Here is a 12,954-nt window from a genome sequence, read left to right as displayed (position 1 = left end):
AGTAAAAAGGTGGAGTCTGGAACACTGACGCTAACCATTACCTTGAGTGTTTCGACTTATGAGTAACTTACAAGTAACTTTTGTCGACGTGTGACAACGTTGGCATATCGTGCGTACAACTTATTCCCATCGCATGCGGAACGTGTTTCATATGGCAAGTACGTCGTAAAATGTTTAACACGTTTATAATTACAAGACGTACTCCACTTAATACGACGTATGATAGCGTACTTTAGTGTTTTATTCACGCATACCAAACTTACCCATACCGTATTCGACGTGCACCAGCGTTTTAGACGCATTTTTCAGAGGTCGGCACACGCTGGCAACATCGCCAAGGTGTGACTGTGATGTTGACACTTCCATTTCTCCGGCGGTTATGATTTGAATCGTTGTGCGGCAGCCTTTTAATAGGCTACGCCACGTGATCGTCGGCGATACGTGCAGCGCGCGATGCATAAGTTAGATTATCGTTGGGCATAGGTTGTGAACGCCGACAACAGGCTAAGCATTCGTTGGTATAAGTTATCTATAAGACAACAAAACGTTCTGTGTCCATTACTAATATGTTATGCATACGACCAACCCGTTATGAATACGTCCGAATATTAAAAAAAAAACATCAAAAGTTCAACGTAAGCCAGCGTTTTACATACATTTTGATGCATTGCCATTGCTGGCTAAAACGTCAAGGTGTGACTGGGCCTTTACAGTAGGTAGGTCAAGTTTGGCGGACAACCCTATCCTGCGCGGGTGGCTGATTGGCACGATTGTGGTGGGGTTGAAAGACCCACCCGTGACGAGCTCCTGGCGGTAGTTCCAAGGAGGGTCACGACTGAATTGTCCGTTCTGGTGGGCGACGCGGTCGCGATTTGAGTTACGTGGCCGATCACACACCGGGAGGACCGAAATTCGTAACATATATATATATATATATATATATATATATATATATATATATATATATATATATATATATTTATGACTTTTTCTTTATTAATGACTTTTTCTTTCTCTTGTATGATGGTTGTTCAGAAATTGTACATGCAGCATTAGCAATATGGCTTGAGGTGAATCTGGGTTGTTGTTGATTCAGTTGAGCGAGCCTTTGAACTCTTTGAACCCGAGCAGCCGTTTTACCGGCCGCTATTCTAACCTCCATAAACCTGACTGACCTGCTTTTTTCTCCAGGGAGCCCAAGGTGCGAAAGCCAAAAGTCCAAGTTGCTCGGGCTTCGAAGGGTTAACTCTCAGCAAAACAGGAGTGCAATTTAAAATCGATGGATTTATTAATTTTATTTTATTTCTTTTTTTTAAAGTACAATATTTTATTCTGCCTTTGAAATGGATTAATTATTGACTTTTGAGTTTGAGCTGATAGACATTGGGACATGTGCATGCTTTGAAAGTTTGGCCTGATTTCAAATTGATATCAACTTGTCCTTAATCACTGATGTGGAGCTGCAAAAATAATTCTCATGGTGGCAAGCTTTGAAACTCGGAGCACAGTCAAGTTGTTCCAAAGATTTAGTTCTAATGATTTCGCAAATGTACTGAAGTCAAGAGAATTAATTAAAAATCTTTCATTGGTGAACTTTGACCAATTTATGTTTATTGATCTAAATTTCGGAAAAAACAGAACCAATTAGCCTGGAGCTTTGACTCTGTTGGTGAATTGAAGTCATTTTCCAAAATGAAACGGTTTGTGTAAAAGGCTTTTTTTTCTGCAAATGTTTGATTATTTACCGACATCCTAATGTGCTTGAATCTTTGTTCTTCAGGTGTTTCTAACTGCAAATGCATCATTAAAATGAAATGTCAATGATATTTTTATTCATTCTTGATTGAGTCACATCTTGTGGTGCCTGTGCTCCAGGTGGATCAGACCGTCCTATGGGCATACGATCAGTGAAAGCGCCTATCCCGAAGGTTGGTGCCGTGGGTGGCGAGACACAAAAACTTCCGATCTGCAGCAAGTGTGGCACTGGAATTATGTGAGTTTACACCTGGGAGAATAATATCTGATCATTCCATATTTTTTAGGTGGAGCTTTCTTTTTCTTCTACATTATTGCTTCTTTTATTACTTGTGAAAATCGAAAAATTTTCAAGTTTTATATTGGTTAGTCTTGTGTGTTGTTTTATCTGTTTGCTACCTGTAAAATCAAAGATTTTTTTCCCAACTATATTGGTTGGTCGACTTTGTTATTCTGTTGGGTTACCGAAATAGGTGACCCGTATTGTCAGTAATTCTGTCTTTGTTTGGATGTTTGTTCGTTTGTCATCAGCATAATTGGTAAGTAAACGTGGGCAGATTTTGACCAAACTTGGGTGGTAGGTACATCTTATGACCTTGTGCTTTGGAAATTGTGATGGTTGCTAGGGACGCTTTGGTTCCCTTGCAACAACCGAAAAACCTTCAAAATCGGTTCCGTTCACGCGAAATCAATTCCAAAAGCCATTATCCCACGTTGGGTTATGAACTTTGGCACGAATGATCTACAGGTGATGCTCTATCAAATTTATTCCGGTTTTTGTGATGTATGGAATACTTTACCCACAACGCCCCCTACAATTAGGGTATGCGCGAAAATTAGCGAACATTGAAGGCCCCCGAGCTACCAGGTGAGTGCATTGATACGAATGAAACTTTGCATGTTCATGGTACTTACTCAATGAGTACTACAACTTTTCCTCAGGACACATTGACCGATTTCGCTTAGGTCATGGGTCAAAGGTCAATTAGTGCAAAAATCGATAATATGCGAGAGATGGAGGTGCCTTCGCGCCAAATGCTACTCCTCCTCGGGTTATGGTCGGATGGTCATGAAAATTCACACTAATCGTCTGGAATACATTGTGCACAAACGCTCGAACCGGATTTTCGATTTCGATCTTTGTTCACCCACAGCACCCCCTCAAACTTTGGGGATTTCCGATTTCAAACCGCATTTTCGGTACTTTTCATTCAAATTGATACCGAGTAGTTATCAGTAGATGGAACTGGATGAGATTTGATATGTATAATCTTAAGGTGATTCCCTATCCGCTATATGACATCCATTTTGCTATATATCTTATGGTTTCCATGCTCGGTGACCCATCGCTGCCTACCTGTCTGTCTCTGTCTGTCTGTTTGTCTGTCAACTGCCTACAGGTCACAATTTTAAACCGATCTTCACAAAACTTCACCAAATGGTAAAGTTCATCAAAAGCAAGAAGCTTTTTGTTTTTGAGGTCAAAAGGTTGACATAGGCCAAAGGTCAACAACATTATCACATTTCTAAAATCCTTGATTTTCATCTAATTAACTTGAAATTTGAAGAGGATTTCTATTTCAGGTAATTGAATTGAACCAGACAATTATTTTTGAGGTCAATGAAGGCCAAGAGGTCAATAACTTAGGTGAGATTTCTCAATTTCTCAATTATCATCTGATTAACTTGAAATTTGAAGAGGATTTGCATCTTTGATCATTAAATTTAACCAGCTAATTACTTTTAAGGTCAAATTTGCTTTATGGATTTTGCAAGTATCGTGCTCTGCACATCTTTCGTGTTTAATCATTACCTCTGCCACTAAAGGTGAACGAGGTTGTCACCCCATCTGTCTGTCTGTCTGCCTGTGAGCAGGCTATCTCAAAAAGGTATGGACAGATTCGGACGAAACTTGGTGGACAGGTTGGGTGTGTGACAAGGACGAATTGATTCAATTTTGGTGAAGATACGGATCCGGATGCGATCATTTTTAAGTGATTCTTCACTAATGGGAGAAAGGACCAAAAACTATATGTAACATATTTCAAAAGTTGGATGGGTTATGACAAAACTATGTGGATGAGTTGGGTCAGTGACAATAAAAAGCCCATTCGATTTTGGATGTCCGGATGCAGATCTGGCCTATCGGTGGGATATAAAACATAAATTGTTCAGCCTGGCAGGTATGCATTTCACAGAGTGCCGTTCTAGTTTTCTTCCTCTTTCTCCCTCTCCCTCTCCCTTTCCCTCTCCATTAAAAATAACTTGTGCTGAGGGACTTGATATGGTTCTAATTTTATTTCATGGGACAAACTTGGCAGTGTGATGTAGAACTGGTAAGGGAAAGTCTCGAATAGACAAGATTGTCAGAATTTAAATTCCATGCATTCCACCACATGACCAGTAACAGCATATCTTGTAATGTTTCCAATTAATCTGGGCCTATTGCCTAATTTGGTATAAATTTCCAGTTGTTCTTAGCAATTTCCAACCTCGGTATTTTAATCATAGCAACAACAGGCTGTAATTCAACTTTTTCTTTATTTCTTTCAACTGCTTTTTTCTCTTTTTTTTTTTTCAACCTTGAGTTCACCTGTTTTGTTTTGGTTTTTTTTGTTGTTGTTTTTTAAGAGGATCTGAGGCTCGTAGAGGAGCTGACACACACGTCTCACACACACACACACACACACACGGGACTGTTAGACAAGACGTACACAGCCACTGAGGTTGGAGTAAGTGCCACATCCTGGGGCACTCTTCGTACCAGCAACGTCACAACAATGGCACCACATTTCTCATCACACTCAGTGGGGCATTTGCTCAGGAGAAATTTCCTCCTCCCCATCAGTGCCAACCAATGGGGATTGTCTGTGCTCTATCATTTTAAATGCCGAACGTCAAGGAATGAAATCTCACTCGTTTTAAAAGTCTTTGGCATTAGTCGACCCGGGTTTGAACCACCGACCTTCCAGATTTGAAACGGATGCTCTTGCCATTATGCAACTGAGTCTGCTCATGGTTATTGATGGAATTGGGGTTATAGTGCAGTACAAAATCCTCTTGTAGTTATTGATTGTTAAGTTATTGGCGCAATAGTTTATGCCTTCTCAATCTGGGAGGGGCATGCATTTTTAATGCTTTTTTTTTTACTTAAAAAGGGCAACTCTGCACATCCAGCTACGCTGTATCACTGCCCTATCAACAGAACTCATCACATTATATTTGTCTTGCCAATTTGTCATTTCCAGTTTTTTTTTTCTTTTTTTGTGAACACAGTAAAGAAGGCCTTCCCCAGCCCCATTCATTGTATTTTGCTCCTTTATCCTGCCTACTACCACCTCACCGCCATCTTGGTCAATCATGTTAACATACTGAGGCATGTAATATTTATTAGATATTTACATCTCCAATATATTGTTGCGGAGCTGGTGGTCCAGGTTAAGACCCCTGACCCAAATTGTGGTGACGGGTGGTTAATACCGCCATCCCAGATAGCCGAGCGGTTCTTCTTAAGAGGCGGACACATTGATCCCCGGAGATATAACGCGCGTGAGAGGGGCAGGGCGTAATGGCGCAGCGACGGAGGCACGGAGGGGGGGGGGGTTTGTACACGAACCCCACGACAAATATGCAGACACGTCAACTTAAAATAACTGTGGAATTTAATGACGATATAAATATTTACAAGGGTACTTCAAAAGGTAATAATAACATGAAGTAAATTAATCCTAAAGTTGAGGCGTCTCGACACACAGACTTAAATACAGACAAGGAGAAACAAAATGAAAGAAAATCCTTCCTTTATTCTGGCACTTACCTTTCTCCAGAGATGCTCTTTGAGGAACTTGGAATCAGGGCGCTTCGATTTGCATGTGTAGACGCGTGCAAAATGGTGCCAAGTCGCTGTCTCACAGCGAGACGAATGTACGTCAGGCAATACGTGAGCGGTATTCAACACCATGACCCAGAGACCCCGTGCAGTTTGGAATGGCGCCATCCCATTCGGTGAGTCAATAGCCAAGAGTCTCTTGCCAGCGTCTCGCTTCAGCAGGTGAGCCAAATCGCCTCAGCACGAATACGAGAATCGTGCAGTCTTCTTCATGCATCAAAGGAAAGCCATTTCGTCATGCCGAGAGGAGAGCAAAACGAGATCCTCCATCCGAGCCACGTTCCTACCACGACTACAACTGCCCTCCTCACACCAACCTCACGCGTTCCTCCAGATCTCTCTGATGTCACACCGAACCATCGTTCCATGTGAGCGTGGCTTGCTCGCACGAAACCTGGGAAGGCGGGGCCTCTCTGTCTGTTCGGCACACCTGCCTCACTTCTGATGTAGTGCCCATCAATCATCCTCGGGAGCATGACTTCACCCACCGTCACTCTTGAATGCAGGGCTTCAGTTTGCTCGGCCGGTTTGGCTCGCTTGTAAATGCAAAAACTTCGGAATAGGTTACCGGGGAGGGAGGCAATCACAGACTGGGGGAACTTATTCTTAATCCCTATCTAATTAACACCGCACCACCCCCCTGTGGTGACACGTAACACTTCAGCTCAGTCTCCCTACTTAATTACATTGAGATGTCTCCTACACGTCCACGGACCAAACAACTCCATTTAATCCTAACTTTCCGATTAAATCCCTCCATCTATCCCCACAACTGTAACATACATTCCTGCCTTTTCTCAGTCTTCATCATAACTAAGACTGGAACCATTCCTCGTTACTTTGTTTACCGCTCGATATCGGGCAGCTATTTCTTTTCTCTAACCTGTTAACTAATACTGTACAATTCAAGATGTATAGCTTCTAAAATAAAATTGTAGATGTGTCTCTCGATGAAGCTCCAACTAATTTGACACCTATCTTCAGTAGTATGCAGCACAGGGGTGCAGATAGCATCATTGGCTGAGGGTGAGGCTGATGCAATGCCCTCTGCTGGTTAGGGCAGGAATTTGTAATTTGTTCAGGGTGCCGGTGATATCTTGCCTTCTCTTTGTGAAGGACACCGTGGGATCTTTAATGTCCACAATCAAATGCTGGCAGACGGGAAGCCCATTTAACATCCATTTGAGGAACGGCACGCACATTGAATCGCCCTACCTGTGAAACACTAGGATGACAGTTTTTAGCTGTTGTTGGTATTCAAACCCAGGCTAGACAGCTCAGGTGAGTGTGCATACCTCAAGGCCATCCTTTCAGCCCATTAAACATCTATAATACTACAGCACAACTTACATTCATTTGAACATGATGCCACTCTTTCTTTATCCTAAAAGTATATTTCCCTTATTGCTGCCTTACACTATATATATATATATATATATATATATATATATATATATATATATATATATATATATATATATATATATATATATATATATATATATATATATATCCACTCACCTCTGAGCTGTCTAACTTGGGTTTTGAATATCCACCCAGTTATAAACTGCTATCCTGGTGTTTCGCAGGCAGGGCGATCCATCAAAGTGTGCGTCATCCCTCAAATGGACATTAAACTGGGCGTCCCGTATGCCAGCATTACTTGGTAGATGTTAAAGATCCTACGGTGTCCTTCATGAAGAGTCAGCATGCTGAATAAATTGCAAATTCCTGCCGTGATTACTCTTGGAAAGGCAACTGTAAACCACCCAGTGTAACGATTGCTGTGAGGCTGCTTTGGCAGCACTGAGTCTGCCTTCAGGCAGGATACCAGAATCATATTAGATTAGATGATACTTTACAGACTGCTCGAAGAATATATATATATATTTTTTTTGTGTGTTACCTATGTCAGAATTTCTTGAAAAGGTATTTCCCGTTACTGGTGCCTGCTGAACTTTGCATCCATCTTTTGCAAGAGGTATGTCATTGGATCCAATCCTCCCCCACTTATTCTTGTTTTACTGAGAGGAAGTGACACAGTACCAAGTCCAGCTCTAGATCCCACCTGTTGACTGTGAAACAAATTGAGTTGGTTCAGACTTCCTTGAATAGATGAGACTAATCCTCTTTTGTTTTATTCAATTCAGCCAAATTTTGTGCCTGAAAAGTTGAGAGTCCCCGAAATCTAAATTTTTCGCTTTTGTTTGTTTCTGATTTCTTTTCTGTTTCTTTTCGCTGATTTCCGCAGGGGCCAGGTGGTTAAAGCACGTGACCACATGCGTCATCCAGAATGTTTTGTGTGTGGTGACTGTGGGGTGAACCTCAAGCAAAAAGGCTTCTTTTTCGTTGAAGGCCAGCTCTTCTGTGAGATGCACGCACGTGCACGTTCACAACCACCACCTGGATATGAGCTCATCACAACCCCAGCCAAGTAAACCACATGACCCATGTCCTTTTTCTGGACTTTATCTCAATGGCTGCACAGGCTGTGAGGATGAATTATGCGCTTGTAGTTACATTTTTCTTCCTTGCATTGCTGCCAATTCATCTCCATTGGAAACCGTGCCAATTTACTTGTAGTGGAATAGTTTGCAGTTTTGACATCCATTATTAGCATGTCTACAGTTTATTGTCAATAGAAGTGACTTTTTTGTTATTGTTGTTGTTGAATGTAACTTCATTGACTATCAACTTTGCATCCAAAAAAAATCGGAGTGGGGGGGGGGCTGTACGGAGAACATTTACCTAATTAACATGACCCAGCTAGTGTAGCAACGGTTGGACCAATGCTGGGCCAACAGTGGCCATTGTGTTGGGCTAATGTTGGGCCATCTTCCGATCATTGTCCACCATTAACAGACTGACACCTGACATTGGCTGAATGTTCTCTTTACATTTAAAAGGCAATGTTTGTAAAGTGCTTATAACAAACCGCAACGATGCCAACCCAAGCCAAATGTGTGACCAAGTGTAACTGCCAAACTGGGCCTGTACGGCAGAAATCACAGCATTGGCTTATTATTATTTTTCATTTTAATATGGGATTTTGACTGTTGTAGATGCAATAAAATAAGTCACCAAATTTTACTGCATTTTGACTTTAAAAAGTATACGGGTGCCTATCGTTGATGGCCGTGTAGGCACAATAAAGAAGTGTGTGTGTGTGTGTGTGCGTGTGTGTGGGTGTGTGTGTGTGTGTGTGTGTGTGTGTGTGTGTGTGTGTGTGTGTGTGTGTGTGTGTGCGTGTGTATATATCTATCTAATGGTCAGACAACTCAGCGGGTATGGCAGGAAAGGATCTCCACGTCCGCCGAGTTCATTTGATGCAAATCGGCGTTTCAGAACATACGACCGCAACAAATCTGCTGACAAGATTGGCCGAGCGGGCCTGTCAGTGATTCGCTTTTGTGTGAACCCAATCTGCCTGTCTGAAGGTTTTATGAGCCAATTTTGCTCAGTCATGTGGAACCCTCTCCCAAAGACCTCCAGAAGACCTCACATGGTTTCATGAAAAGGGGAATATATATTAATGGGGAGAATAGGAGGAGGAAGAAGAACACTGCCACACAGCGACAATCAGTCGGTAACAAATTAATCATGAATAACCCCAACACACCCTTGGAACCACATCATTTTTAACATGTACAGTGTGCCTTATCTTTCATTCAGGGGAGCATGGGACAGAGACCTTAGAAGATGAGACAAAGAAAACTTCCTCACGCACACGGTGAAGGTTCCTCATTCAGGTTTGCACGGACTGGTATGGTACTGGTAGGACCGGTAGGTGGGCCTCGCCGTGCTTTGTGTGCTTCCTCAGCCACGTTTTCAGTGCATCAGCTCTCCAATGAACCATAACTTGCACCACAAACCATTCTGCAACACAGATCCATGAATAACCAGGTACCACAAACCATGAAGCAGCAGGCAGGACCCAAAAACAACCACACATGTATTCAGTGTGGCCTGAATAGGTGTGCACCTTTTATAACAACCCACGGGGCCAATCGGACCGTCCGGGCTGTGCACCCATTGGCCAAGGCAAATTGACAGATGTCCATATATGGGTATGTTCCCAGTGCATCTTGTTCTCTCGCTGACCCCACAATCGCACTCTTAGGTCATGCTGATTGGCTGTGAATACAGACACTGGGGCAGGGGAGACGGCGACTTTCTAAACATGTGCTCGACACGTTTTATCATTTGAGAATTACACCGCACCTACTCTCCCATGTACACAGAAATAACTTAGAATCTATCCCCCATTTTACCCCTTAGACCAGATCTATAACACTATATAGACAGCATGTTATAGATCTACAACACTATATAGACACTATATAGTCAGGAGCCAGATATGATTTGGGTAGTTTGACGATAATTTTTTTCCTTGCATACTATTTTTTAAATGTATTTAATAAAATTAGTTACCCCTTCTCTCTTTCCAGATAAGTGATGGCAGCAAAACTAACAAAAGATGAGAGACTGGAACTTTCTAAGAAATTCCCAAACATCATGTGTATGTAGAATCGGTGCTTGCAAGTCAATGGCCAACAATTTGAACATTCACTACAATTTACTCGATCAGTGGAAATCTCACATGGTAATCAATGAATATATAAATTCTCTTTACTATCATTATTATTATTTTTTTTTTTTTAACTTTATACAACATCAACCCTGTGCCTCCTGACTTTTGGGCCACCTTGAATATATGCATCGTTCGTATCTCCTGGCTGTAATGGTGACCATAGACTGCGGATTATGTCTCTCAGTAAAACTGCATAATCCGGAAACAACAACCATCATTCTGCCATCCAGATGATTGTTCCCGCTCATACAAACTAATCAACCAGAAGGCAAGTGGTGCGATCAGCGGGTAAATTGAAATATGTGGATAATGAGGGTAAATAAACCTGAAATCTGGATAGGCAGCTCCGTTTGATGTTTAACTGATGTTCACCTTGTAATCTTTGTCAGTTTGACAGTTGCCGGGCCGAGGCCTCCGGATTGGAGGTGACGCTTTGGTGCAGGACTTTGTGTCCATTGTAGATCAGGGAGTGCTCACACACTCCATATATTTTGATATATATATATATATATATATATATATATATATATATATATATATATATATATATATATATATATATATATATATATATATATATATATGTCAAAATTTGCTAATGTGTTACATTGCTTTCATGGAATTCGGTACGTTATAATTTTGCCTCTTTTTTTTTTTTTTAGATACCTTTGCCCAGTGTCGGATATTCTATTCCCACTACGTAGTTACATATCGTAGGACACGTCTGTAATAAAGTGCGCAGCATCGAAATTCATCGTTTGTCCGATTTTACATATCTTGTTCCAAAAAACGTTGATTCCGATGCACTAGTTTTGTGACGTCCGCGTAGAACGTATTTGCATACCCCTAGTAGCCGTACTCGCATACGTCTATTGGAATATTAATCGCCTTTCCCCCAGAGAATATGTTCAGAATCCTTTGTTCTGCAACACGTTTCGCCGGAAAGATCGACGAATTGCTCATATGGAGCGATGTTTCCTCACGTGATCGGTTCACGTGCGTAATATGTGTCCGTCAAAATTTCACGGGGGAGCATAATTGATGATAAGCTTTACTATGTAGCTGCATTGCAATAAAGAATAAAGATATCAATTATATGTATTACATCGTAATTGTAGTATACCGATCTGCATTAATCGCCTCTATTGATGGGAGTTGTTTTGCACGATCGGCCGACGAAACTGATGATGCAGGTCTGTCAATTTCTTACGCACGTGAAAGTGGTCTGCAGGTCACGTGAATTAGGTACAACAGAAGTGATGACGCTATAGATGTGTGCCCAGTGGCACTGCACAAACAATACGTCATTGTTTTCCGATGAAGAAGCCCGTAATGGCTGTGATATCTCTGCTATTATGTGAAAAACGGCATTTTATCCCCTCATATTTCGGTCAAACCTGACGCACGTTAACCCCACTTTTTTGGCAAACATTCTATATTTTCTTCGTTTTCCAGTGACTGGAAGCGTCGAAAATGAGTGAAACCCAAAATGTGGTCTCAAATGATTCCAGAAGTGACGAATTGAGCGGAATTATTTGAATATGATTTTTCTGACCGGTTGTCACGCATTAGCGAATTTCGGCGTGTGTGTGTGTGTGTGTGTGTGTGTGTGTGTGTGTGTGTGTGTGTGTGTGTGTGTGTGTGTGTGTGTGTGTGTGTGTGTGTGTGTGTGTGTGTGTGTGTGTGTGTGTGTATATACATATATACAGTAGACTAGGTGTAAGTCGGCAGCGTGTAACTCGTCACTTCGCCAAAGTCGGCAGCGTCAAAAAGTCCCGAATTTATCTCATGTTAAATCCCTTTGAATAAAGGGTCATCCCTTTCTAAGTCGTCACTTCGTCTAAGTCGTCAGATGTCCGTTCCCACGTAATGGAAACTCAAGTAAATTACCACTCCTAACTCGTCACACGGAACTGCTGCCTCATGAGAAGCCCGATTTCATGGAATCGTGATGCTTGCTCATTGGTTTACACCGCCAGTGATAGGCTATTTATAACTGCGTACACACGTTGATCGCACTGCAGGCAGGACAATGGCGACTAAGCGTAAGCTTACAACTAAAACCTACCAAGAAAAATACGACATTATCCAGTTTTGAGGCGAATCCACTGATGAAGAAAACAGACATAGCTGAGAAGTTCGACATCAAACGGCAGATATTGAACGATATCTTGAAGAATAAGGGCAAGATATTTGGACAAGTGGAGAAGATCGTGAGGCCGGTGGGAAGTGTGAAATGCGTGAAATGTGTGTCCTTTGAAGATGTCGATGACGCGCTCATCATCTGGTTTCGGCCAAATATTCGGCCGATACTGTCTTTCGGTGTCAGATTGCCCAGCCAACATCATGGAATACAATGACCGGTTTGAATCCTTTCTCATGCACCAGATGCCCAAGAGTTTGAGGCATTCAAACATAACGGATTACTTCGCGAAGAAGTAAAGGATCGATCGAGCTTAGTGTTGAAGTCCGATCATGGTTTTATCTTGGCTTGTTTTGTACATTACCGCACTCACTTTCACATCGGCATTGAGTGGTAATCATCACCACGATGACTGTGTGTCATGTAATTTGTCACCATACCATCACCAATGGTATACGAGTTGTCTTAGAGTTGTTCATTATCTTTACTTTTGATAAACTGATTCATGAATTCCATCTTTGCTTGATCACTTTCCAACTCACCAACTCACCCCCACCTATGCCCCAAGGATTGTGT

The 12,954-nt window shown here is 41.8% G+C and overlaps 1 protein-coding gene across 4 annotated transcripts in view; it reads left to right on the top strand.

Annotated features, from left to right (window-relative positions):
• The window catches only part of LOC147027000 (PDZ and LIM domain protein 3-like), a 104,154-nt gene extending 95,425 nt beyond the window's left edge, over nucleotides 1–8,729 (top strand). For all 4 annotated transcript variants that reach the window (XM_085883006.1, XM_085883003.1, XM_085883005.1 and 1 more), the window contains 2 exons: nucleotides 1,876–1,993; nucleotides 7,896–8,729. In XM_085883006.1, the coding sequence (XP_085739132.1) occupies nucleotides 1,876–1,993; nucleotides 7,896–8,082 (305 nt within the window). In that variant the 3' untranslated portion in view covers nucleotides 8,083–8,729. The remainder of the gene's footprint in view (nucleotides 1–1,875; nucleotides 1,994–7,895) is intronic.
• Nucleotides 8,730–12,954: the final 4,225 nt, after the last annotated feature.

Source organism: Eptatretus burgeri, chromosome 5 (genome assembly GCF_056783735.1).
Source record: "Eptatretus burgeri isolate ZD-2024b chromosome 5, Ebu_testis_v1, whole genome shotgun sequence".
In the NCBI taxonomy this organism is placed as follows: domain Eukaryota; kingdom Metazoa; phylum Chordata; class Myxini; order Myxiniformes; family Myxinidae; genus Eptatretus; species Eptatretus burgeri.
This window is presented reverse-complemented; position numbering and strand designations above follow the sequence as displayed.